General features: G+C 48.1%; 3 protein-coding genes across 7 annotated transcripts in view; 1 reads left to right on the forward strand and 2 right to left on the reverse strand.

Annotated features, from left to right (window-relative positions):
• The window catches only part of DNAJC17 (DnaJ heat shock protein family (Hsp40) member C17), a 38691-nt gene extending 29507 nt beyond the window's left edge, over positions 1–9184 (reverse strand). For both annotated transcript variants that reach the window (XM_082648671.1, XM_082648672.1), the window contains exon 1: positions 9090–9184. In XM_082648671.1, coding sequence (XP_082504797.1) covers positions 9090–9167 — 78 coding nt within the window. In that variant the 5' untranslated portion in view covers positions 9168–9184. The remainder of the gene's footprint in view (positions 1–9089) is intronic.
• A 274-nt stretch (positions 9185–9458) lies between these two features.
• On the forward strand, positions 9459–16302 carry ZFYVE19 (zinc finger FYVE-type containing 19). Of its 4 annotated transcripts, none has more exons than XM_082647578.1 (11): positions 9459–9595; positions 10837–10958; positions 11130–11183; positions 11568–11686; positions 11783–11928; positions 12276–12384; positions 14415–14624; positions 15057–15136; positions 15448–15546; positions 15682–15809; positions 15892–16302. In XM_082647578.1, exons 1-11 carry the CDS (start codon positions 9542–9544, stop codon positions 15968–15970), a joined length of 1200 nt encoding a protein of 399 aa, XP_082503704.1. In that variant the 5' UTR covers positions 9459–9541; the 3' UTR covers positions 15971–16302. The 4 variants fall into 4 exon arrangements, with proteins under 4 accessions (XP_082503704.1, XP_082503703.1, XP_082503705.1 ...); XM_082647577.1 differs by having other exon boundaries at positions 15500–15546; XM_082647579.1 differs by lacking the exon at positions 11130–11183 and having other exon boundaries at positions 15500–15546.
• A 907-nt stretch (positions 16303–17209) lies between these two features.
• Positions 17210–25556, reverse strand: PPP1R14D (protein phosphatase 1 regulatory inhibitor subunit 14D). Its single transcript, XM_082647545.1, has 4 exons — positions 25245–25556; positions 17944–18027; positions 17708–17740; positions 17210–17520 (listed from the first exon to the last, which is right to left on the reverse strand). Exons 1-4 carry the CDS (start codon positions 25491–25493, stop codon positions 17455–17457), a joined length of 432 nt encoding a protein of 143 aa, XP_082503671.1. The 5' UTR covers positions 25494–25556; the 3' UTR covers positions 17210–17454.
• Between the last annotated feature and the right edge of the window lie 1580 nt (positions 25557–27136).

The following is a 27136-nucleotide window of genomic DNA, read 5'->3' on the forward strand; positions in this document are numbered from 1 at the left end:
TCCTTTTGACTTAACAGGCAGCCAAGGAACTTCAAAAATTCAGACTTTCAGCCAGACAGACAAACCCAGGAATGAGTTAACCATCAGAGAGGTACAGAGAGGACTTGGAGGCCTGGCTCCTGGTCCCACCCAGCGCTGGTCAGGCCCTTGGTGAATGAACGACAGCTGTCAAGTGAAACCAGGCTCACTGCCCAACCCTGAGGCCTCAGTGCCTGGTCTGGAGGTAAGAGGCTTTGAGAAAGGCTCCCATTGGAGACAGTGGACTGAGTCAGGCTCACCTCAAATCCAGAAATGGCCCCCAGATGCCCACAGAATCAAGTCCAACCACCCTAGGGCCTAGAGGCCCAGAGATACCACATTTTTCAGATTCAACTCCTGCCACACCCTCAACAGACCCTAGGCAATGTCCTATTCCTTGTCATGCCAGGCACTTTGACTTCTACCCCTTCATGCCATTCCTTCAAGTCCTTCTCTGTCCTCAAAAACTTATTCTCTTTTTTTTTTTTTTTTTTTTTTTTTGCTGTACGAGGGCCTCTCACTGTTGTGGCCTCTCCCGTTGCGGAGCATAGGCTCAGCGGCCATGGCTCACGGGCCCAGCCACTCTTTGGCGTGTGGGATCTTCCCGGACCGGGGCACGAACCCGCGTCCCCCGCATCAGCACGCGGACTCTCAACCACTGCACCACCAGGGAAGCCCAAAAACTTATTCCTTTTAAATCTGTAAGAAACAATGTCAATGTATCACATTCTAGGGTATAACAGAAATAAGTGATTTAAATAAAGGTATTAGGGCTTCCCTGGTGGCAGCACAGTGGTTAAGAATCCTCCTGCCGGGCTTCGCTGGTGGCGCAGTGGTTGAGAGTCCGCCTGCCGACGCAGGGGACACGGGTTCGTGCCCCGGTCCGGGAAGATACAACATGCCGCGCAGCAACTAAGCCTATGCACCACAACTACTGAGCCTGCGCTCTAGAGCCCACAAGCCACAACTACTGAAGTCTGCATGCCTAGAGCTTGCGCTCTGCAACAAGAGAAGCCACTCCAGTGAGAAGCCCACGCACCGCAACGAAGAGCAGCCCCCACTGGCCACAACTAGAGAAAGCCCGCACAGCAACAGAGACGCAACGCAGCCAAAAATAAATTAAATAAATAAATAAAAATAAAGTTCCCTTTAAAAAATAAATAAAGTTATTAGCTAGCAAACAGGTAAAACAGCCTTTTCCTTAAAGCAATAATAAAATATAAACTGAAAAGGTGAATATTAAGTTTCCACGGTAGTTTTCCTGGTAAATACATTTAAAACTTCAGTCTTCAAAAACAAAACAAAAAAAAAACCTTCAGTCTTCAAACAGTTGATCAAAATGCATTTTCAAGCTTCACCAAGTAATACCTGCCAAGATACAGTGAGTTATGTACCCTTCAAAGGGCTTCAAATGAAAGGCAAGGCTGCTATAGACAGGAGAGAAATTCATGTGTCAACTGCAGAGCAGTGGAAGGAATATTAAACTGGGGCTCCAGTCTGACCCAACACTCACTCACTGGGTGATCTCAGCAAGTTCCATAGCCTCTTTGGATCTCCATGCTCCTGTCTATAAAATGAAGAGAGTAAATGACCATGATGATCCCTTTTAACCCTGCTGTGATATATTCTTTTCTCTTCTCAAGGTCTTGCACAAAAACACCTCCTCAGGGGAAGTTTTCCATGATCCTGCCAATCATATGAATCTTGTCTTCCTCTTTATTCTGACAGCATTTTCCTTATATACTTTTATTCCACCTCTTTCACTCTACCTCAGAATTCATTCTTTACTATATTGTGTGAGCTGTCAGAAAGCAGAAGTGATGTCTTCTTCAGCTCTGAAGTCCCACCATGCCTACACAGTCCCTTGTCCATGGTGACATACTCCATTCATTTGTAGATTTGAACTGAATAGTGAACTCTGCTGATCCTCAATTTTGTTCTACCTGATGCCCCACCGCCTTTCTACCCTGACCACTGCCTTGGTCGAGAATCCCTGGTGTAGTGTGAGGTGAATCAGCACTGGTCTATCAGGACTGGAATGAGTGAGAAGGTGTGAGGAGTGGAGGGTAAACTTAGACATGAGTTTGGGACATGTGCATTGGACATTAGCACTTACAGTGTAAGGAAGGTGGAGCAACAATGATAACAGCATGAGGGAACTTGTAGTGAGTCTGTGCCAAGTGCCTTGCCAAGTGTTTTGCCTGGACTGAGCCTCATAACAAGGCCGGCGAAGAGGGACTGCCACCATTCCCATTTCGCAGACATGGAAGCCAAGGCACACAGAGGTTAAATATTTGCTCAAGGTCACAAACTAGGTAAGTCATGGAGCCAATATCCAGGCAGTCTGCCTCTAAAGTCCACTTTCTTAACTGTCACTGGTGATAAGTACAAAGATGATTATAAACGCACATTTAAAATTCCCAACATTGCTCAAGGCTCTGTATTATGATTTCCATCCATTCTCAACACACGGTAGATGTAACAAACAACGACTCTTGGCCTTACTTGTTAAGATTAGTCATAAAAGCTGTCATTTTCTACATGAGTTACACTCTCTAGGAAATCACCATCTGATTAGAAAGCATCACCTTCTAGAATTATCAACTTTGACCTCTGCATTTCAAAATGATGGACCACAAAAGCAAGAGACAGAGAGGCTGGAAACAGACACGATGGGGTGACCCTCCAGGAACTGCTCTCTTCACATTTGTATCCCTAGCACCAGGCTCTGCGACAGGCACACAGTAGGTAGGCACTTAAAAGTTTGTGGAATCGAATGGTGTTTGTGGGAAATGTTTCTACCCTCCTCGAAAACACAGATGAAGAAAGAGAAAAACAAAAGAGGCAGGGAGAACACTGTAAAGTTCATTTAATGAACTGTGGGACCTGCTCTCTGTGTGTGTGTGTGTGTGTGTGTGTGTGTGTGTGCGCGCGCACGCGCACAAGGCACTGGGCACACAGCATGCTGTTTTCGAGAGCCAGGATGGGAACTGCCAGCTGAGAGATGGGGTGATCTCCTGCCTACCCAGTGGGAGTATAAGATGGCACCACTTTTCTGAAAGACAATTTTGTAAAAGCTTTTAAATACATTTACTTTTGGTAAATATATTTGATTGGTCTAGTAATTTCACTTTGCCACAAAGTATGACTGCATAAGAAAGTAATAATACATATTCAATCATGCAACAAGGATTGACTGAACACCTATCAAGGGCCAGGCATTGTTCTAGGTGCTAGAGACATAGCAGTAAACATAAAAGAGTAAGTCTCTTCCTTCCTGGATTTTTTACATTCTAATGGGGGAGACCAATGGTAAGCAAATGGGCATGTAATACAACGTGTAGTAATTAGATGTATGACTTCTGAAAGCCTTTGAGAGGGTAGGGGGTGATACTTGAATGGAAATTTGAATAAGGTGTGGGAGTGAGATATACAACTACCAGGAAAGAGATGTTCTAAACAGAAGGACTAGCAAATGTAAAGGCCATGAAGCAGTAATGTGTTAGGTGAGTTTGAAATAATATCACTGGAGGCCTCTTTCATATCCATTAGGATGGTTATTATCCAAAACACCGAAAATAACAAGTGGTGGGAAGAATGTGGAGAAACTGGAACGACTGAGCATTTGTTGTAGAAATGTGCAATGGTGCAGCTGCTGTGGAAGGCAGTATGGCAGTTCCTCAAAACATTAAACATAGAATTTTAATGATACAGCAATTACACTGTGGGATACATACCCAAAAGAACTGAAAGCAGGACTCGAACAGATATTCATACACTCATGTTCCTAATAGCACCATTCACAACAACTAAAAGGTTGAAACAACCCAAATGTCCATCAAAAGATGAGTAGAGAAACAGAATGTGTATATACATATGGTGAAATATTATTCAGCCTTATAAAGGAAGGAAATTCTGATCCATTCAACAAAATGGATGAAACCTGAAAACATTACATTAAGTGAAATAAGCCAGATATAAAAAAACAAATACTATATATTTGCATGTTGTATGAGGTACATAAAATAGTCAAGTTCATAGAGAAGAAAGGTAAAATAGCAGTTACCAGGGGCTGAGGGGAGAAGAGAACAGGGAGTTAACGTTTAAAGTTATGGAACTTCAGTTTGGGATGATGGAAAAGTTCTGGAGATGGATAGTGGTGATGGTTGCATATCAATGTAAATGTACTTAATGCCACTGAATTGTACACTAAAAAAAAGGTTTAAATGGAAAATTTCATGTTATGTATATTTCACCACAATTAAAAAAAAATTATAGGACTGATGTGGCTGGAGCCCGGTGAGCAAGGGAAGAGTGGTAGGGAACATGCAAGAGAGGCATTGAGGGCCCCAAGGGCCAGGGAGGGCCTTCAGGCTTCATTCTAACACTGATGAGAAGCCCCTGGGGAGCTGGGAGCAGAGGTAACACAATCTGATTTACCATCTAAAGGCTCACTCTGGCTGCTGTGCGAAGAGGCTCAAGGGGGCAAGAACAGAACTAGGAAAAGGATTAGAAGGCTATTGCAGTCACCTAAATAATCCCTGAGATTAATTCAGAATCTCTTCAAGGTTTGCAAGTGGCATTAATCCATGACCTACTCTTCATCTTGGCAGGCTCTAGGGCCCGGCCCTGTCCTGTGTGTGTGCGCACATACGCGCACACAGGCACATGTGCATTAGCACATAAGAACCTAGGGCTTACTGCCTGAGATTCTAGGAGGAGACTGGATTCCTGGGGCGTTATCCTCTCCCCCGGAGAACTTCCACACCAAACCTGGGTCCTCAACTCAAAGCTTTCCTACAAGAAAATGATACCTTGCCCCACCTGTCTCCCTTAGGGCTGGATGGGGAACAAAAACATCTACCTTTGGGACTTGCTGACTCTCTAAATTCCCGTGACATATGTTCTTCTTTGTTTTTATTCTGTTTTGGTTGGTTGTTTTTATTGTAAAACATATATAAAATAAAATATATATTAACATAAAAGTTACCATTTTAACCGTTTTTAAGTGTATAGTTCTATGACATTAAGTACATTAATATTGTGCAACCATTACCGCCGTAAGTCTCCAGGACTTTTTTCATCTTGTAAAGCTGAAACTCTGTACCATTTAAACACTAACTCCTCATTCCACACTCGCTCTCCTGCCCCCGGAAACTACCATTCTACTTTGTGAATCTGACTACTCTTAGGAATCTTGTACAAGAGGAACCATATAATATTTGTCCATTTGTGACTAGCTTATTTCACTCAACATCATACCCTCAAGTTTCATCCATATTGTAGCATGTGTCAGAATGTCCTTCCTTTTCAAGGATGAATAATATTCCATTGTATGTATATACCACATTTTGTTTAACCATTCATTTGTTGATGGCCACTTTGGCTGCTCCCACCTTTTGGCTATTGTGAATTATGCCACTATGAACATGGGTGTACAAATATGTTTGAGGGACTTCCCTGGTGGTGCAGTGGTTAAGAATTCGCTTGCCAATGCAGGGGACACAGGTTTGATCCCTGGCCCGGGAAGATCCCACATGCCGCAGAGCAACTAAGCCCATGCGCCACAACTACTGAGCCTGTGCTCCAGAGCCCGCGAACCACAACTACTGAGCCTGCGTGCCTAGAGCCCGTGCTCCACAACAAGAGAAGCCACCGCGGTGAGAAGTCCACACACCGCAGCAAACAGTAGCCCCCGCTCTCCACAACTAGAGAAAGCCCGTGTGCAGCAATGAAGACCCAACACAGCCTAAAGTAAATAAAATAAATAAAAAACAAAAATCTGTTTGAGTTCATTTCTTTTGGGTATATACCCAGAAGTGAAATTGCTGGATCATATTGTAATTCTATGTTTAATTTTTTGAGGAATTGTCATACTGTTTTCCACAGCAGCTGCACTACAAGCAATGTACAAGGGTTCTAATTTCTCCACATCCTCACCAACACTAGTAACTTTCTGTTTTTGTTTTTCTTTAATAGCCATCCTAATGAGTATGAAGTGGTATCTCACTGTGGTTTTCATTTGCATTTATCTAATGACCAGTGGTACTGAACATCTTTTCATGTATTTATTGGTCATTTATATATGTTCTTTGAAGAAATGTCTATTCAAGTCCTTTGCCTATTTTTTAATTGAGTTATTCGGTTTTTTGTTGTTGAGTTGTGGTTGTTTTTTTTACAATCGTTTTAACATGAAAAACCATTCTCGGCTCATGACTCATTAAAAACCAGGTCATGGGCCATTTGACCCCTGAAGTCATAGTTTGCCCAACTCCCTCGTTTTACATTTGAGGAAAGTCAGGCTCTGAATGAGGCCCCAGATCTCCTGATTCTCAAGCCAAGTTGTTCCAGTGGGCTCTTAGCTGCTACTTCCTTCATTCAACAAATATTTATTGAGAGCCTACTCTGTGCCAGTCACCAGGAAGGGGATGCTACAGAAGCGAATGGACCAGACCTGCTCCTCAGAGCTAAGAGTACAGAGGGGAGTAAGGCATGAGATAAATAATCACACAAATGAATATATGCTTGCAAACTGATATAAGTGCTGGAAAGGAGAAGTGGCTGCTATGAAAGTACAATAGGCAAGGCCTCTCTGAGGAAGTGCCATTTAAGCTGAGTTCTGAAAGCCAAGTAAAAGTAACCCAGGTTAACAGAAGGGGAGAAAGAGTGTTCTCGGCAGAGGGAAAAGCATGTAAGAAGGGGTAAGAAATTCTATTGCATGTTTTATTAAAAGTGCAATAGGGTTTTAAAGGAGCACCAAGATTATTCCATTTTCCGTGAGTAGAACAAATTGGAGGAGTGCAACAGAGTGGAATAGAATAGACTGGAAGCAGGGAAATGAGTTGGCAGGCCACTCTAATCATTCAGATGGAAGTTGATGGGCATTTGGGCTGGAGCGGTGGTGGTGGAGATGGAGATTAATGAACAGGTTTGGAGATTATTTGAGAAGTGAATTCATTAGGACCTGGTGATGGACTAGATGCAAGAGTGAGAGGATAGGGAGGTATCAAGAATGATTCCAGTGGACTTCCCTGGTGGTCCAGTGGTAAAAAATCCGCCTTCCAATGCAAGGGACGTGGGTTCGACCCCTGGTCAGGGAACTAAGATCCCATATGCCGCAGGGCAGCAAAGCCCACACATCACGACTACTGAGCTCGCGCACCTCAACAAGTTGCAACTACAGAGCCCATGCGCTCTGGACCCCACGCACCACAACTAGAGAGAGAAAACCTGAACACCACAACTAGAGAGAAAGCCCGCGCGCCACAACTAGAGAGAAAACCCGCACACGACAACTAGAGAGAAAGCCCACGCGCCTCAAAGAAAGAGCCCACGCGCCACGCCTCAACGAAGACCTCGCGTGCCACCACAACTCAAAAGACCCAACACAGCCAAAATAAATAAATAAATATTTTAAAAAATCTTAAAAAAAAAAGTCTTCTCACCTATCCCTTATCTCACCTGAGTGAAAACTGAATCCCAACCTCACTGTGCTGCTTAGACCTTGGCCTCTTGCCTAGACAACAGCCCCACCTGACCCCCTAGTGGCAGCTCCTCTACCCACCCCCTACTTGTGTCCTTTCTGCACACTGATGTTGAATATTTTCTTTAAAATCTGATTATGTCGGGCTTCCCTGGTGGCGCAGTGGTTGAGAGTCCGCCTGCCTATGCGGGGGACGTGGGTTCGTGCCCCGGTCCGGGAGGATCCCACGTGCCGCGGAGCGGCTGGGCCCGTGAGCCATGGCCGCTGAGCCTGTGCGTCCGGAGCCTGTGCTCCGCAACGGGAGAGGCCACAGTAGTGAGAGGCCCGCGTACCAAAAAAAAAAAAAAAAAAAAAAATCTGATTATGTCACTTCTCTGATTAATATATACATCAGTGGCTCTTAATTGCCTTCCTCAGGAGTTCTCAACTTCGAGGTTCCAACACACTGGCTAGATCTGGTGTGAAGTGTCCAAAGTAATTTCTCACTATTAACGAAGTACTAATTAAACAATTTACAAATGTAGAACACTTAGAATAGTGTCCAGCACATAGTAAGTATTATATAGGTGTTAGGCATTATTAATAGTGAAAATTTAAGACTTATGAGATAGGTGTTAACAGATGCTTTTGGTGCTGTGTATACATCCCCATGGCCCACTTCTGATTTCAGCTGCAGCTGCAGGGAACAGTTCTGTACAGGCTGACAGTATCCCTCCTCAAGGGCCCTATGGGTCTCCCTGCTTTTCTGCCCCAGAGCTTCCTCTTCTCACAAGCTCTGCCGATGAGCAGAGCAGCCTGGAGGTACAGGGGCATCTGCAGGCATTAATTTCCATCTGGTGACTTATCTGCCTCCCCTTCTTACACTGCTACAGCTACCACCATAATCCAGGAGAAAGTAACATAAATCTTAATTACAGCTTGATCAGTGTCCCACTCCCTGACACATCTATCAACGCCTTCCCGTGAAACTCTAGGTCATCTGCCTTATCCTTCTGATCCTCCTGCTTTTGGCCCACTAGCACATGGTGAGAGGGCAACACCTGAGCATCTGCTACTTGAAAAGAGTCAAAGGGCTGGGATGTAAAAAGAAAATAGAGGTGGCAGAGTCATAGGTCACACTGCCACGGAGGGTATGAAAAAGGAATGGAGGAGCCTTGAGACCTGGCCTTTCTTCCGCCCTAGGCTCTAAGCAGAGTTAAATCAGCCAGCAAGAGAGAGACAATGAAGCTCCCCCTGCCACAGTTTAGATAGAAGCGGAATCGAAGGCTGACACTGCGCAGGCGCAGGAAGTAGGCTAGGGTTGTCTCACAGACTCACCCGCGGCCCCTTCTAGACAAGGGTCACGGGGAGAGCACAGTACAGTTCCCCGCGCTAGAAGCCTCCCTCTCGTGCCCCTTCTTCCTCGTGAGGCCCTCAGACCATTCAGGAAAGGTCTGGGAACCCACCTGAGGCCGTCGGGCCGCCCCTCGCTCCCCACTCAGGGCCCGGCCGAACGTGGAAAGCTGATGGTGCCAGCCTCGGGCGAGGCGCCAAGACGGGAAAGCACGCCAGGTCGCTCGGGATCGGCCCTCCTCGCCCCAGTTCTCACCTCTTTGTCCGTCGCCTTCTCCTCGATACCTAATAACGCGTACAGGTCCATCTGTAAGAGCTCCTTGGTCACCGCCATGGTTCCAACCCTGACTGGATTAGTACCACAACTCCCAAGAGCCTAAGCGTATGGGGAGTCCCGGGGACTATCGACCCCAAGCCTGAGGAAGGCGCTTAGCCTCCTGGGAAATGTCGTGATCTGAACTAGGCTTGACTGCCTCTGAGGGAAGTGGGCACTAGTGAATGAACTACGACTCCCAACAGCCCTCGCGTCCGCCGCTTGTGCTCTTGGGTTGAGGTGACCGTAGAGATTCTCCTGTCGGAGGCCTTGGTTGGCCCGCGCGAGTGGGCGTGGAGAGTAACGGCGGGGCTGGGTGAGGGTGTACGGGGTCCTGGATGTGAGCCGCAGGAGCTCAGCTCCGCCGACCTTGCCGCGCCGCGCCGGCAACCACGATGGAGAATAGGTGCTACGGCTGCGCTGTCAAGTTCACCCTCTTCAAGAAGGAGGCGAGTCTTCTCTTCCCGGGGGCTAGAGGGCTAGGGAGGACGCGGAGTAGTGGGAAATGCACAGGACTTGCAGTCCGCAGGCTTGTTTTTACGGGCCCTCTCCAGGTGTGTGGTTTTGATGAAGTCACTGAGCCTCAGTTTCCATTTCTATAAAGTGGGGCTAACACTCCCTCGCTTTCGGGGTTGGTGTGAGGGTCCAGTGAGGTCCTGGAGGTGAGAGTTCCCCATAAACTGTAAATTGGGCTCCTGTCATTTTGGGAAATCTAGGCTTTTCTGTCTGCCAAGTGTAGGATCCGGCTGTTTCCTTTCCTCCACCCTGCTTCTCCACAGCCTACTCTCCATCACACCATGCCCTTTGCTCTCTCTGCTCTGAAACCGTCACCAGCAAGCCCTTCCGCGGTTTCTTGAGTTAGATTACTGCCCTTTCTCCTGCCCCAGGGCACCATGGCAAAGTCTCACTTGTCCTCAGGCCAGACCTGCCAAGTTTCCCTGGTAAACTGCAGGCTTCCTCAGCCTCAGTTGTGACCAGGAGATAGGAACCAGATAGGATGAATGAATAGCAGGTAGGGAAGCAGATCCATGTAGCACTCAGAAACCTGGGTTTTGGAATCAAAGTGGTCAGGATCCAAATTTGAGCTCTCCTGTCATTCATGGGGTGACCTTGGTTTGGGCAAGTCGTGTAACCTCTCTGATCCCGTTTAAAATAGGAATAATAATGGTGGTCATCAGGAATAAGTAAGATAGTGTGTATAAATTGTGAGGATTAAATCAGGTGATGAAAGTTAAGTACTGAGTTTAGTGCCTGGCACACAGTAAATGCTTAACAGATGGAGGCTGCTACTGTTACCATCCCATTCTGAGTCAAGCCTCCTTTCATCTCTGCTAGAGCAGAGAAGGCATGGGCTCTGCACTGTTTCTCCTTTTTGAAGAGTCAGTGACCTGAAGCATGGGGCTTTGCCTATTTGTCTTTTACACTCCAGTGTCAGGGAATTGAAGACAGAGTAGAAAGCATGGGAATTTTGCATGAAGCTTTCGAGATTTGAATAGAATACTGGAGACTGAGGAATCGCTTTACCCTCCACCCCTGTCTCTCCCCAGTCCTTAGGGGCCCCACTCCTCATCCTCCTCCCAGCAGCTGGTCACAACTCCAGTGTCTGCTCTCTGTGTGTGTTTGGAGAGTCCCAGGGAGGAGCCTGCAGGGGCAGGTGAGAGGTAGACCCCTTGCTTCATGTTTCTTGTAGTACGGCTGTAAGAACTGTGGCCGGGCCTTCTGTTCCGGCTGTCTTAGCTTCAGTGCAGCGGTTCCCCGGGCTGGAAACACCCAACAGAAAGTCTGCAAGCAGTGCCATGAGGTTCTGACCAGGTGAGAAGCCAATATATGGTCGAGGGTTCAGCCAAGCATGGCAGCAGGCAGATGGCCAGGCCTCACAGCCTTGTGCTCTATGTCTAGAGGTCAACCCAGGAAGTGTTTGGGGTGGGGGACACTCATAGGCAGATGGCAGGTGACTTCTGACACCAGATTTCTTCTCTATAGAGGATCTGCTCCTGCCAATGCCTCCAAGTGGTCACCACCTCAGAACTATAAGAAGTAAGTGCTGAAGGGACAGAGACAAATGGGGATGGGGAAAGGACAATGGAGCCATAGGGTAGGAGTCTCTTCCCAGCCTACAGATCAAATGAGCACAGGATCAGGAAAATATCTACCTCTCAGGCTCCTGACTGCCCTCTTGGGCTTAGAAAGCAGCTCACCAGTCCTTTCCCCAGAAAAGATTCTTGGCAGATCTCGCCCTCTCATCTGGACTCTCCCGTCGGTCAGCTGGGTTGGGCTGCAGGGTGACATGAGCAAGCGTCACAGAAAATTGTCTGTTGGAGGCCTCCCTAGCTGCCTAGAAATGATTTGAATGGGAAACAGTGAGTGCCTTCACCCCTCCCTTCTGCATTCTTTAAGAGCCTCTATCTCATATCTCGCCAGGCGTGTGGCAGCCTTGGAAGCCAAGCAGAAGCCCAACACTCCCCAGAGCCATGGACTCACCCAGCAAGACCAAGTCATTGCTGAGCGCCTAGCACGGCTCCGCCAGGAGAACAAGCCCAGTGAGTGGGGGCAGACAGGGTGGAAAAGACACTATTCAGGGCTCGTGGGACTAGGATTCCTCTGGATCTTACAAGGCTTCTCTATGCCAATTGCAGAGTCAGTGCCCTCGCAGGCGGAGATAGAAGCCAGGCTAGTTGCACTGAGGGATGCACCCCAGGGTTCCATCCCTTCCACCCAGGAGATGGAGGCACGGCTTGCTTCACTGCAGGGCAGAGTTCCACCTTCTCAGACCCCCCAGCTGGTGAGTGCTGTGGCTTTGAAGGGATGGAGGCCCTGGGACGAGGACCCAGTAGAAGCCCAGATACGTGTATGCTTAGATACTTTGCAGGAGTACCTCCTGCTCCTGAGGCCTGCTGCCAGACCAAGGAACCAGGGACAGGCAGCAGGATTGGGTGGGGCAGGAAAGAGTGGCCTCTTGGTCCTGCTGGGGACTGCCAGACCTACTTGATTACATGGGCTCTGGAATTGTCCCCTTTCCCTGAGCTTTGGGAACTCCTCAGCACCCACCCCGACCTAAAACTGTTCTGAGCCTTATGGTGCGGCTTCCTGCCTACGCTGCTCCCCACTGAGGTTCCCTCCTCTGAGCAGGCACATCAGCCACCAGACACCAGGACCCAGGCCCAGCAGACACAGGATCTGCTGACAGAGCTAGCAGCGGAGGTGGCTATTGATGAGAGCTGGGAACGAGGAGGCCCAGGTATCTTCTCCACCTAGCTCCCCCAGGGATCTGCCCCCCGACTCTTTCCCCAGGTGGGAGAGGCTCTGCTGCCCACGCTCTGGGAGGTGAACATCAATCAGAGAATAGTCAACATTACAAAGGCTACCATTTATTGAGTGTTTACTCCAGTGGGAGCCAGTGTAGGCCTAGTGGATAAGCATGTGGGCTTTAGGCTCAGACAGTGATTCCCTTTTCTACCACTTACTAGCTGTGTGACCCTCGGCACGTTACTTGACCTAAGTCTCACTTTCCTCATCTGTAAAATGGAGGAATGTGTGGTAAAACCTACCTCACAAGGAAGTCATGAGGAGGAAATGAGCTAATCCAGTAGTGCTTAGGACTCTGCCTGGCTCATAGTAAATGCTTAGTGAATGTTCTCTACAACGATGATGATGATGCTAAAGAGGAGGAAGAGGCTATTGACATTTAGCTGAAATTAAATACAATTTAAGAGTCAGTTCCTCAGTGGTACCAGCCACATCTCAAGTGCTCCGTAGCCACAAGTGGCTCTTGGCTACACTCTTGGACAGCACAAATACAGACATGATATGGAATGATCCCATCATCTTAAAAAATTCTTTTGGACACTGCTGTTCAAAAGCTTCAGAGCAGTGGTTCTCAACCATGGATGATTTTCCCTCCAGGGCCCATTTGGCAACGTCTGCAGACTTTTTGGGTGTCACAACTCATAGGGTACCACTGGCATCTAGTGAGCAGAGGCTAAGGATGCTGCTAAACATCGTACATACACAGGACAACCCCGCAACAAAGAATTACAGGCATGCCTCAGAGATATTGCGGGTTCAGTTGAATACCACTGCAATAAAGTGAGTCACACAAATTTTTTGGTTTCCTGGTGCGTGTAAAACTTATGTACACGATACTGTAGTCTATTAAGTGTACAATAGCATGTTTAGAAAAACAATGTACATACCTTAATTTAAAAATATTTTATTGCTAAAAATTGCTAACCATCATCTGACAACATAGGGCTGCCACAAACCTTCAATTTGTAAAAAAAAGCAAAAAGCAAAAGGCAGTATCTGTGAAGCGCAATAAACTGAAGCTCAATAAAACAAGGTATGCCAGTATCCTGTCCAAAATGGCAATAGAACCAAGATTAAGAAACCCTGCTTTAGAGATGCAATCTCACTGAATATCCTCAGTAATCCTATAATAACTGTTATTATCCGTATTTGATAAATGAGGAAACTGAGGCCTGGTGAGCTTAAGGAGCTTGACCAAGGTCACACAGCTATTAAGTAGCAAAGCTGGGACTTGAACCCAAAGCTGTCTGACTTCAAACATCTTACTCTGAAACTCTGAGCTAAAGGGGACCATGTCAGAGCCACACCCACTCTGGTAAAATTCTTCCTGCCTAGTGACGTTCAAGACCTCAGCTTCCCTCATGTCCTCTCTGCGCTGCTCCCTGGAAATGCTGATTCCAGCCTGTAAGGCAGAGAGCCTGGCTGGACCTTGACCTCCCCATATCCTGCTCCTTTTGGGCAGTGATTCTCATACAGTGGGGCACCCACCCTAAGGGCAGCATGTTAAAATATCAGGTGGGTGGGATGGATATAATTGAAAAACAAATGTCTAAGATTACTAGTTTTTTACATTTGGGATAATGGAGGAAATACTAATTTTATTTATAATATAAACCACAGGAGCTATTGTTGAACAAAAAGCTGATAATCTGTGGGTTTTTTTTTTTTTTTTTCGGTATGCGGGCCTCTCACTGTTGTGGCCTCTCCCGTTGCGGAGCACAGGCTCCGGACGTGCAGGCTCAGCAGCCATGGCACATGGGCCCAGCCGCTCCGCGGCATGTGGGATCTTCCCAGACCGGGACACGAACCCGTGTCCTCTGCATTGGCAGGCGGACTCTCAACCACTGCACCACCAGGGAAGCCCAGTCTGTGTTTTTTTTTAAAACGTTGAGAAACGGGCTCAGTGGTTTCTGATGAGAGATCCTGAAATGTCTGCCTCCCTGAATGCATCACTCTTTCCAGCCGCCTCTATCCAGAATGACCTCAACCAGGGGGACCCAGGGGCCCAGAGCACCAGCTGCAAGGGACAGGCCACCTGGTCCCTGGAGGAGGAGAAGAGGAGGCTGCTGGCTGAGGCAGCAGTCACGCTTCGGGAGGAGAACACAAGGCAGGAGCGGATCCTGGCCCTCGCCAAGCGCCTGGCCGTGCTGCAGGGACGCGACCCCGATAGAGGTAGAGGCTGGGGAGCAGCCACTCATTCATGTCCACTGGGCAGTCCTCCCCACTCTCACCCTCAGGCCAAACTGCACAGTGGCTGTACTCCCTGCCAGGCTGAGTCAGGGGCTGGGGGTCCCTGTGCCCAGGGGTCTATCGAGCTCCACCCAGAACCACGAGGAAGGTGCTGGGGCAAAGCAGTGGATGAGGAACAAGTGGCAGCCATCAGGGGGCAGGGGACCCTGGGTCCCTTCAGGTACGGAGCCTTCTGTTCATGCCCTCCAGCCCAGCATGGTGGGGCAGGGTCTGATCAGAGTGGCTGCAAAAGCTGCTCAGTTCTGGAACACGTGCCACTGGAAACCAAACCTCTGCTGGGGGCAGAAGTACAGCCACTCAGGTGAGCTCTCAACCTCACTCCTCTTCCCCTGCTCCCGTCTCTCCCTCTTCAAGTGACCCTACAGGACTACCGCCTTCCAGACAGTGATGACGAAGAGGATGAGGAGACAGCCATCCAGAGAGTCCTTCAGCAGGTCGGCCCCACCTTACCCACCCGACCACCCCTTGTCCTGTCCCTGCCACACTGCCCCACCACCCACCTGGCCCCATTCACTCTGCCTCCGCTCTGGGGCTCGATGGCTAGTCACCGTGCAGCTCCTGTTCTAGCTGGGCCCCCCTGCCCCTGTGACACAGACCTGCCCCTGGGCCCTTGAGATGGGGTATCAGCAGCCACGGACAACATAAAGGAAGATGGGTTGAGAGCTCAGGCCACAGAGCGCAGAAATACTGTGTGTTGGCGGGGCTGCCTGGAGTGGGGAGCTGTACCTCTTTGCCCTGTCCACAGCTCACTGAAGAAGCTGCCCTGGATGAGGCAAGTGGCTTTAACATCCCTGCAGAGCCAGCTCTCCGACCCCAAGCCCAATCCTGCAGGGCAGAGCCTGAGGTGAGGAAAACCCCAGACACAGACCCCCGGGCCACCACCACAGCCTCCCTCCCTGCCTGGCCGACTGTTCCTCCAGCCGCCCTCCCAGACCCCATCGGGTACCTTATGTCCCCCATTCCTCCCTGGTCTCCAAAGGTTCAGGCTGTGGCCGCCAGGCCTGAGGCTGAGGAAGAGGAGCTCCCCTGGTGCTGCATCTGCAATGAGGATGCCACCCTGCGCTGTGCTAGCTGTGACGGAGACCTCTACTGTGTCCGCTGCTTCCGGTGGGTGCAGGTGGAATGTTCTTTGGGGCTGGGAGAGTTGCGGGGCCACCTGTGATCCCTGACCTCTATCTATGCTCCACAGGGAAGGCCATGATGCCTTTGAACTTAAAGAGCACCAGACATCTGCCTACCACCCCCAGCATAAAAGCCGAGAGCACTGAGGGAACCCTGGTCCTCCCGGAAAGGCCATCCTACAGGAGTCACACAAGCTGGGGTGCCCTCCAGGGCATCTGATGGGAGAACATGTCAGGCTAGACTGCTTATGAATGCGCCCTTTCCTGAGCCTCCGTCCCTGGAAGGAGGAAGGATTCTCCATTGGAGACGATGACTGGAGGAGCCAGAGGGAAGGCAGAAGTCTGGAGCCTCCAGCATTGAAGTCTGGACTAGGAGTGAGAGGCATGATGGGAAAGACCAGCCTGAATCCAGGGAGGAGTCCTGAAACTTGCTCAAGGGTCCAGGGCCCTCTACTGGCACTTAGAGCATTTAATAAAGTATGTTGATTCATTGGACCCAGCATCTTTTATCTATAGAACCCTGTGGGCCCTGAGCCTAGGCCTTGGAGAGGTGGCAAGAGCAGAATAGGCTGTAAGTCCAGTCCTGTAGAGTGAGGAAAAGGCTTGAGCCATCCTGCAAGCTTCTGCAGGCAGGAACAGTCCCACCCATCCTGGTGGCCTCATACGCAGTAGGCATGAATATTCATACTACTGAACTGAACTGAACTGTGCATCCTGCTCTGGGCAGCCCAGCTTAGCCCCCAGGCCCCACCATACTCAAACACTGCATGCACAAGCAGTGAATGCATACCCTGCTTCCTGCCTTACTCCTAAAGGATGCCACCTCCAGGGCTCCTGTCCCAACCCACATGCCATTCAGACCCAGTGTCTGTCCCCACCAACTTCCTTCTGACCTGATTCCTGGCCTCTGAGCCTATACCCTTTACACCCCTCTGCTTAGCCCCTGCTTTTTCTCTTTCTGCCTCTGGCTTGGAGCTGGTTCAAGAAAGAGTCCTCAGCCTGAGGTCTCCTGAATCATTTAGTGAGGGAAGAGGGTTTAGCTTTCCCTGAGGCCCCCAAACCCAGCTGGTTTTTTTCCTGTTACCTCTACTATGGGTCTTTGCCACTTGGGTTCCTATTGGTGATGTCAGGATGCTGTGTCTCTTAGCCAGGTGCCTTCTGCTTGGCCTCCAGGCCTTGCTTGATGGTAATTTCTCTGACGCAGAACTGTGACCTTTATCTTTGAATTCTCAAGCCCTGGGTGGGTGGATGGATAGATGGACAGATGGGTGAGGTATGTGGAGGCAGCCTAGTGACTCAGGATGCTGGCCTTATGGTATAACACTTCAGTCCCTCCCTCCTCCATCCCTCAGCACAGATATGCTCCACACTCCATTCAGCTGGGGCTCCTCAAGGTTTTATTCACTTGGCTGCCGAGGAAAGCACTGGGCCATAGCCATGACTGGCTCCCAGAAAGCCCAGCTGACAGGAATTAGCTGTGACTGCACATAGACAGGGGTGTCCGAATGTCCCTCCTCACTCTCCATGTTCCTTGTCTGTGTCCCAAGGAGCTGTTTCCCTCTCAGCCCAGGATCCAGGGGTTCAGGGCAGACCTGGCAGTGCTGAAGCTGATGAAGGTAGTCTCACAAGGCTTATTTCTGAGGCCGACTGAGTCTCCGAAATTTCTTGAGTTGACTGAGCAGCTCAGAGATAAAAGGCTGAGAAAGAAACACGGGTGAGATCAAGGCATGGGGTCACACCCACCCACCACACTGCTCTCCCTAGTCTCCACCTGACCCCATCGCTTCAGAGTCAGGGAAGGGGAGAAGGACCCAGGACCAAGCTTTCCTCTTCGCTAGCTGCCGTCCCGCTGGGCCTCCTCTTACCCCCCAGAGCATCCCTTACCTCTGTGGGGCGGGGGCAGTTTTGGAGAATAGCCTGGTGGAAGAAAGCAGAGAGTGGGTCCCTGAGCCACAGCACTTTGTCACGAGTCCCCAGTCAGTCTCCCAGGAATTCTCCCCTCTGAATTGGTTCTCCACACACAGATGGGGAGGCAGAACCTGGGTTCTTGGGCTCCCCTTGGTCCAAGCCCAGCTTCCATCCCCCAACCCCTGGGCCCGGGGCCTGGCCCCCCATTCTACCTCCAACTGAGTCTTCTGCTCCTCTGTGGATAGTTCCATGAGAGCCTCCAGGTCGATCTCAGGCTCAGAAGGAGTTGGTTGATCCTGTTTGGGAATCACACGGGGCTCAGAGGAGCCTGGCTAGCTGGTGCTGGGGTGACAGTTAACTGTCGGGTTCACCCATCTCCCACTCTATTTCCCATGTTCAGTTCCTCTCCTCACCTTACTCAAACCACCCCATTCATCCTTTTATTCAACAGTTACTGAATAACTACTATGGTCTACCTGAAACAGTCTAGAGTTCTTTAAAAAGAGTATATGTTTAATTTCAATAGTTATAAACATTGTTAGTAGGGATGCAAAATGGTACAGATGCTTTGGAAAATAATTTGGCAGTTCCTTAAAATGTTAAATATAGAGTTATCATCTGACCCAACAATTCCACTCCTAGGTCTATTCCCAAGAGAAGTGAAAACAGACATCCACATATGTCCATATGAATGTTCACAGCAGCATTATTCATATTCAAATGTCCATCAACTGGTGAATGGATAAATAAAATATGATGTAGCCATACAATATTTTTCAGCAATAAGAAGGAACAAAGTAGTGATTCATGCCACAACATGGATTAACCTTGAAAACATGTTAGTGAAAGAAGCCAGTTACAAAAGGCTTCATATTATATGATTCAATTTGTATGAAATGTCCAGAATAGGTAAATCTATAGAGACACAAAGTGGATTAGTGGTTGCCTAATGCTGGAAGTGGTGGTGGTAGGGAATGGGGTGTGACCACTAGCGGGTACAGGGTTTCTGTTACAGATTATAAAATGTTCCAAAATAAGGGTCATCCCTGGTGATGCAATGGTTAAGAATCCGCCTGCCAATGCAGGGGACACAGGTTCGAGCCCTGGTCCAGGAAGATCCCACATGCCACGGAGCAACTAAGCCCGTGAGCCACAACTACTAAGCCTGTGCTCTAGAGCCCACAATCCACAACTATTGAGCCCGTGCGTCACAACTACTGAAGCCTGCGTGCCTAGAGCCTGTGCTCTGCAACAAGAGAAGCCACCACAGTGAGAAGCCCGTGCACCACAACAAAGAGTAGCCGCCGCTCACCACAACTAGCGAAAGCCCACGTGCAGCAACAAAGACCCAACGTAGCCAAAATAAGTTAATTAATTAATTTTTTTTTTAAAGTAAGTGCTGGGACTTCCTGGCAGTCCAGTGGTTAAGACACCATGCTTCCATTGCAGGGCGCACAGGTTTGATCCATGGTTGGTAAACTAAGATCCCACATGCCACACGGTATGGCCAAATAAATAAATAATAATAAATAACAAATAATAAAATACACTTGTTTTAAAAAAAATTCCCTCTCTGTTTAAAAAAAAAAAAAACAAGTAAGTGCTTTTTTTTTTTTCTTTTTTTTTTTTTGCGGTACACGGGCCTCTCACTGTTGTGGCCTCTCCCATTGTGGAGCACTCTCAACCACTGCACCACCAGGGAAGCCCCGTAAGTGCTTTTTGAAGAACATTTTGGATGGTGGAAATGTTCCATATCTTGATGGGGTAGTGGTTATATATGGCAAAGTGCATTCAAATGTACACTTCAAAAACAGGCAAATCTTATTGTCTGCCATTAGACTTCAGTAAAGTTGATTTAGAAAAGAAAGGGCTTCCCTGGTGGCTCAATGGTTAAGAATCTGCCTGCCAATGCAGAGGATACGGGTTCGTGCCCCAGTCTGGGAAGATCCCACGTGCCACGGAGCGGCTAGGCCCGTGAGCCATGGCCACTGAGACTGCGCTCTAGAGCCCACGAGCCACAACTACTGCGGCCCGTGCACCTGGAGCCTGTGCTCTGCGAAGAAAGAAGCCACTGCAATGAAAGCCCACACACAGCAACAAAGACCCAACACAGCCATAAATTAATTAATTAATTAAAAAATATTTTTTAAAAAAAAGAAAAGAAAGAAAGAGAAAAGATGCCTCACCCTCTCATTCCTTCCACTGCCAATGGGTAACCACTGTTAACAGTTTTGGTCCTTCTATACCATTTTAAAAATAAACAGTGCTAGGGTTCTAAGTTACTTCTTTCACCCTAAACTCTAGACTTTCCCCTTTGCTTCCTTGGTTTCTAGCGCATCTGATTTAGCATTCATTCATTAAATGCATATTTATTGAGAGCATGCTATGCACCAAGCATTGTGATGGGGCCATAACAGCAAAGACAGACAGACATGATCTTGCCCTTGAAAAGCTTATAGTCTCCTGAGGGATACAGACAAGTCAAATGGCAGTTATAATACAGGGCAATAAGCACTCTGATGAGACACTATGGTAGCACATGTAAGGGGAACCTAACCAAGTCTGGGGTTTAGGAAGGCTTCCAGGAAGAGGTGACCTCTAATCTCAGACCTGAAGGCTGAATAGGAGTTAACAAGATGTTTACACTTCTGATGATGGAGTAACAGGGACTGGATTTATTCTCTCAACATAAGTAACTAGAAAACCGGACAAAAATATATGAAAAGTGTTTTCAGACTTTACATAACAGGTAACTCAGCACTACCTGGGAAAGAAACGAAATGAAAGGGAGATCCCAAGCAGAGCACAGTGGTCATACTAAATTGATATGACAGATACCAGAATTTGGGGTTGAGGTGGCTGGAAGTTGCCAGAGTTCTGCAGAGGAGGAAGTTATGAAGAAAGAGACCTCCAGAAATCTACATAAGGGTTCTTCTGAGTCTTTGCTGAACACAAGATACACATTCACAGGGTAAAACTTCACAAAGCCAGGTACTCTGAGGCACTGTGGGCACAGAGATGAACACTTCCCAGACCTCACAGAGGACTGACACAAATCAATTTCCACTCAGTCAGAGTGGACAGTCATCACTGATCATACAGGAATTCAGGAGAGACCTCAGGAGGGCCCTGCTTTACTTGGGGGGTAAATTATTTCCTAGATTAAAGGCCACTCTATACTCACCCCAACAGAACTTAAAAATAAGCTTCAGAAGGATCAAACTGAACCACAAGTAGCTAAACTGCATCCTAGAACAAAGTCCAACACTCTAAAGGAAGAAAAAAAATCCAACAACGTAAAATTCACAATGTCCAGCATCCAATCAAAAATCACGAGTCAGGGCTTCCCTGGTGGCGCAGTGGTTGAGAGTCCGCCTGCCGATGCAGGGGATGCGGGTTCGTGCCCCGGTCCCGGAAGATCCCACATGCCGCGGAGCGGCTGGGCCCGTGAGCCATGGCCGCTGAGCCTGCGCGTCTGGAGCCTGTGCTCCGCAACGGGAGAGGCCACAACGGTGAGAGGCCCGCGCACAGCAAAAAAAAAAAAAAAAAAAAAAAAATCACTAGTCACAGGGCTTCCCTGGTGGCGCAGTGATTAAGAATCCACCTGCCAATGCAGGGGACACGGGTTCGATCCCTGGTCCGGGAAGATCCCACATGCCGTGGAGCAACGAGGCCCGTGCGTCACAACTACTGTGCCTGTGCTCTAGAGCCCGCAAGCCACAACTACTGAAGCCCGTGTGCCACAACTACTGAAGCCTGCACACCTAGAGCCTGTGCTCTGCAACAAGAGAAGCCACCACAATGAGAAGCCTGCACACCGCAACAAAGAGTAGGCCCCACTCACTGCAACTAGAGAAAGCACGCACAAAGCAACAGAAGACCCAGTGCAGCCAATAAATAAATAAATAAATTAATTAATTAAAAATAAATCTATAAAAAAATCACTAATCACGCCAAGAAGCAGGACATGTGACCTATAAGCAGGAGAAAAAAATCAATTAATAGAAGCGGATCAGATATGACAGAGATGATGGAATTAGCAAATGAGGAAAACATGAACATAGTAATGAGAGAAATGGAAGACATGAGAAAGAGCAAAGTGAAGCATCTAGAGATGAAAAGTAAAATATTTTAAAGAAAAATTTTACTGAATGGAATTAACGGCATATTTGACACTACAGAAAAAAAATACCATTTAAACTTGAGGAAATAGCAAAAGAAACTAGCCAAAATGAAGCATGGAGAGAAAAAAACTGGTAGAAAAGAAAAGAACAGCATAGAGCTTTGGTGATCTGTAGGACCATATCAAGTGGTCTAACATACATGTAACTGGAATCCCAGAAGGTGGATGCTGGGGCCAAATAATAAAAATACATACTAATGATTAGAATTCCACCTCTAAAAAAGGATTAGTCCTGCTCCCAAAACCATTTTATATCATTTATGACATTAACTATACGTATATTGAACACAGGGTATGTATATCACTGAGAGTCAGATTGTCACTGCAGTCTGGTATTGAGAATATGGGCTCAAATCATAATCCAAAATATTCTTTCCCTCGAGTACTTTTTGAATTCTCAGAAAATGAGCAGATATATCAAACAACTCTGACCGAGGTGAACAAGTATGGTTATATTGTGACTCTGTGTTACATGTGGTGGTTTCCTGACAGATGCTGCCTGATTTGACCCCTTTCTCTGCTCCACTCCATACTCTGTCCACTTACTCCTGATCTCTCTGCCATAGAAACCAGTAATGGAGTGAAGTTCAGAGATGAGCTAACAAATGTTTGTTTCACATTTCATTGACTATATATATATATATATATATATATACACACACACACACACATATATATATACTGTTTTTTTTTTCCTTTGGCCTCACTGCTTGCAGGATCTTAGTTCCCTGACCAGGGATCGACCCTGGGCCCATGGCAGTGGAAGCTCCGAGTCCTAACCACTGGACCGCCAGGGAATTCCTGATAATACATTTTTAAAGTTGTAAGTTTAATAGATTGTTTCTTAAAATGCCATCACTTCAAAAGGGCTGCATCAAAATGCATGGTATCATGTAAGCTATAGGAAACTCTGGGGTGGTCAACAGTGTCCCCTGCTGATGTGTACACTAGATTTGGCCCCAAGGTGGTGATTGGTGACTTTGCCAAGAGGTCTCAATAGAGTGGTGGGAACAGAAGTCAGAATCCAGTGGTTTGAATGGTGATAGGAAAGGAAAAAGTAAGTAAAGGCTCTGAGTTGGTACAAATCCTTTAAGGAGCTTTGTAAAGGAGACAGGAAGTAGGGGATGGTAACAAAAGGGGGGCATATTGTTAAACAAGAGTCTCCTTAAAATAGGAGAAACTCATGAGTGTTTAAGTCCCTGCTTAGAAGCCAAATCCACACTCCATTTCTGGACAACAGGAGCTCCAGGCCCCCAAGTCAGTTTGTTTTGTTGAACACAGATCTGGCTTTTCACAAGACCCTAAAGCAGGCTGCACACCCAGTGAGAAGAGGTGGGGTCCTCCAACAAAGGAAGGTTGGGTTCCACTAAACTAAACTAAACAAATAGTGACGCAACCCACTCCTGGAACCATTCCCAGTGGTGCTACCCAAGGTGGGCATGTGGTGGGGAGTCCCAGTGGGTGGAGAGGGGCTCTATGCAGGAATAACTGAGGCAGGGTAAGCCTGGAGACTGGGTTGCCTCAACCTCTGCCCAAGATGACCAGCCACCTGAGGCTTCCCCAGCCACTTGCCTGCTTCCTGCTGAAAAGGACAGAGATTAGAAGAGGAACTGCCACCTGGCACCTTTGGACAATTGTCATGACAACTGTAGACCAGGTTATTTTATTACAATCATTGCCTGGGAGCGGTCCTCCCATATGTCCTGTTTTCCAATGTTATGAGTTCATTATTTTACAGCTTTTCCCCTGCCTTGATCTTTGCCCTGAGGTGTCTGAGATATGAGACTTTTTATGTAAGGGCACAACAGTCTGAAATTGAAACTGATCCAGAGAGGGAGGGTGCTGGCAGGACTGAAGGGCAGCAGAGATGTCCTGCAAGGTGAGAGTACATATAGGCAAAGAAAGTTTGCCTCTCCTGTTCCCAGTTCCAGGGCATCTCTCTCCCCTCTGCGAGTGGCCCAGGATGCTGCCAGGGACACCGTCAACACCTGGACCAAACCAACACATGACACAGTGAGACTCACAAGACAGCCTGGGCCACATGCATCACTCTTCCCCTCCCCCAACCACAGGACCACTGACACAGCCCTTACCTGGAAGAATCACAAGCCCTTGCTGCCCCCAAAAGAAAAGACAGGACCTGAGTAAGGAAGGAGAGAAACAAGGACCATGGCATGTGGACAAGGAGGACTCTGGTCTCCGGCTTGATGCGTGGTTCTCGTCAGCCACACGCTACAATCAGCAGTGGAGCTTATGAAAAAGACCAGTGCCTGGGCCCCACCCTAGTAGATTGAAATTCAGTTGAAATGCAGCTGGGGCATCGGATTATTACTGAAGTACTTCAGGTGTGGAGAACCACTAGCAGCTTGAATAAACGCTCAGGCGCTACAGGCAGAGCCCCAGCTGCAGCTCCTGGTCCCTGGGCTCCCTAGTGGTGTGACCTTGGGCTAGTTACTCAACATTTCTAAGCCTCCATTTCCTCCACGGTAAACCATACCGACCTAATGGACTTGTGGGGAGGGCTGAATGAAATAACACAAGTCAGGTGCTGGGTACTGTGCCTACTGCTGAGTTAAGTGCTCAAAATGTTATTCTTGTTGTTGGAACAGCATTTGTTACTACATTAGGATCCCGATTAGTAGGTATCTAGGTAAAAAAAAAAAAGGGCTACTCTCCCAGGGTGGGGTTGAGGGGAGTCAGTCAGAGCCAGGGCCAAGGCTAGGTCAGGCGCTGGTATTAGCGTTCACTATTGATAACTTTGACGTTCTAGTCCAGCACTATCTGTTCTGAGATGATGGAAATTTTCTGTATCTGTGCTGGCAACTTGGTAGCCACTAGCCACCTGGATGTATGGGGCACTTGAAATGTGGCTAGTGTGACTGAGGAACTGAACTTTTAATTTTCATCAGTTTAAAGTTAAATAGCTACACATGGCTGACAGCTACAGGAATGAACAATGTTGCTCTAGTCGTGTATGTGTGTTGAGGTTGAAAGTAAATAAAGACATAAAATAAAGAAAAATAACTCCTCTACTATCTCATCTGAGCCTCAAAAAGTCCTACGAAAGGTATACGACAGGCATTGATAGCCCCGTTTTATAGATTAGGAAACTAAGTCTCAGGGATGTTAAAAGACTTGCTCCAGATTATGTAGAGAGTGAGAGGCAGAGCCCAGACCAGAGGGAGGCAGATTTCAGGACTGCAAACCCATGATTCACCTGTGGGGAAAAACTTTGTCTCCATGGGAGCATCTCTCATCTGCCCTCCAGCTCCTCCTGAGGCCTCAGAGCAGGCTCTCTCCCGGTCCCCCGGCCCGTGGTGTCTTACTCACCTGGAAGAGATCCTGAATCTGGGCGTCCACCCACTGCTCCATCTCCAGCCAGCTCTGGAGCTGCCCCCGGTCATACTTCACCGTCAGCCGGCTGAGTTTCCGGGACCTGGACGCTTTGGAGGGGTCGGACTGGGACTTTGAGTCTGTGGATGACGTCCTCCTCCTCCCAGAAGCCCACTGGACCTTCTTTCTTGGATTCTCCTTGTTCGGGTTGGGAGATGTGCAGGAGGCAGGGCTTGAAGACAGCATGGAAGGATTGGTTTGGTCAAGGAGCTGGGAAAAACTGCCAGTCAGAGCAAGAGAGCCAGGGAACGAGGAGACAGAACAGAGGGCGAGGCCAGCAGGGAAGAAAGGAAGGCAGGCAGGAGGGAGGGCCAAGGCTCCTGGAGTGGTGGGGGTCAAAGATCAATAGGCCTTTGTCTAGTGCTGGGAATGCCAGTCTTTTGGCTCCTGGCTGCTGGTGAGTGGCACTCCTGAGCCGTGCCCCGGGCTCCCTTTCTGCAGCTGCTGGGACAGAGTGATATACCAAGCAAAGGTCAAGAGGATGCCATGCCTCCAGAGGAGGAAGAGGCCCTTGGGTCCTGAGGCGTGCGGGGCTCTGACCTGAGTCATACTCACCTGAGAGCCCTCAGCATCCCACTTTCCTGGCCTAGATCCACCTGGGCCCCCAGAAGCTGCAGTCACATGGATCCTGCTACAGTGGGGTCCCTGGCTGGCAAGGGCTCCTGCTCAGAGAGTTGTGCTGCTGATGGCAGAGTCACCTCAGGGATAATTAGAGGGGTGGTTATCTCTGGCCCTAATGGGGTCAGTATCCTCTTGTGTCTGAGTATGAGCTGCCTTTAGGAATGTGAGGAAAGAGGCACTACCCTGGCCCTCTGTTTGCAAAGGCGAGCTTGTCTCCCAAGCCCATTCCCCAGGGGCAACTGCTTAGGAAGCCATGTTTATCATCACATGACCCTCCCCTGACTCACATCCTTCCTGATGCAGAGGAACCCTGCAGACCTAACATTTACCCAGGTGTCAAGGACTATTACTTCTAGGCCTACTTGCATTCTAAAGGAAGGGTGTTTTTGGACTTCCCTGGTGGTGCAGTGGTTAAGAATCCGCCTGCCAAGGCAGGGGACACGGGTTTGAGTCCTGGTCTGGGAAGATCCCACATGCCGCGGAGCAACTAAGCCCACATGTCACAACTACTGAGCCCGTGTGTCACAACTACTGAAGCTCGCTTGCCTAGAGCCCATGCTCCGCAACAAGAGAAGCCACTGCAATAAGTCCACACACTGCAACAAAGAGTAGCTGCTGCTCGCCGCAACTAGAGAAAGCCCGCGCACAGCAATGAAGACACAATGCAGTCAAAAATAAATAAATTACAAAATAAATAAATAAAGGAAGGGTGTTTTTGTTTGTTTAGTCTTTTGTAACAAAAATTTCAAAACTTTTTAGAAAGGTTACAACAACAGAATACTACTATAATTTTTTTTTTTAATGAACAGCTCAGGACAAATGAAAAATGAAAGTGTCTCTCTTCCCCCCAGTTCCACTCCCTAGAGGGAACCCAACCAACAGCTTCTGCTTTTAGTTCTCCTGAGATCACCATTATCCCTTTGTGTAATATCATAAATTTGTCCATTTTAGACAGTATCTCTTCTCTCCTCAGTATGAACGATGAGAGATTTAACTCCCTCACTCATGCTCTCTCATCACCTTTCCTTTGCACATTCTAATTTTTGTTTATGTATTTTTTTTTCTTTTATGTATTTCTTTTTAGGTCTTGTAGTGGTTGCCTTTATGATGCTGAGTTTCTGTTTCCAAAGTATCAACTTCATACACTGACTCCTAAAAGACAGTGTTAGACACAGGCCAACGGATGAGTCTTTAATGATGAAATTTTA

The sequence above is a fragment of the Grampus griseus genome, assembly GCF_964374135.1.
Source record: "Grampus griseus genome assembly, chromosome: 2".
Classification (NCBI taxonomy): domain Eukaryota; kingdom Metazoa; phylum Chordata; class Mammalia; order Artiodactyla; family Delphinidae; genus Grampus; species Grampus griseus.

What these genes read in the sequence shown, in the direction of transcription:
- PPP1R14D (XM_082647545.1), bottom strand. Translation starts at nt 25,493, where the DNA reads ATGCTGTCTTCAAGCCCTGCCTCCTGCACATCTCCCAACCCGAACAAG. An exon ending in AGCAGAAGACTCAGTTGGAG is followed by an intron (nt 17,741 to 17,943) that starts GTAGAATGGGGG and finishes TTCTTCCACCAG; the next exon opens with GCTATTCTCCAAAACTGCCC. An exon ending in ACTGCCCCCGCCCCACAGAG is followed by an intron (nt 17,521 to 17,707) that starts GTAAGGGATGCT and finishes TTTCTTTCTCAG; the next exon opens with CCTTTTATCTCTGAGCTGCT.
- ZFYVE19 (XM_082647577.1), top strand. Translation starts at nt 9,542, where the DNA reads ATGGAGAATAGGTGCTACGGCTGCGCTGTCAAGTTCACCCTCTTCAAG. An exon ending in TGCCATGAGGTTCTGACCAG is followed by an intron (nt 10,959 to 11,129) that starts GTGAGAAGCCAA and finishes TCTTCTCTATAG; the next exon opens with AGGATCTGCTCCTGCCAATG. An exon ending in CTGGGAACGAGGAGGCCCAG is followed by an intron (nt 12,385 to 14,414) that starts GTATCTTCTCCA and finishes CACTCTTTCCAG; the next exon opens with CCGCCTCTATCCAGAATGAC.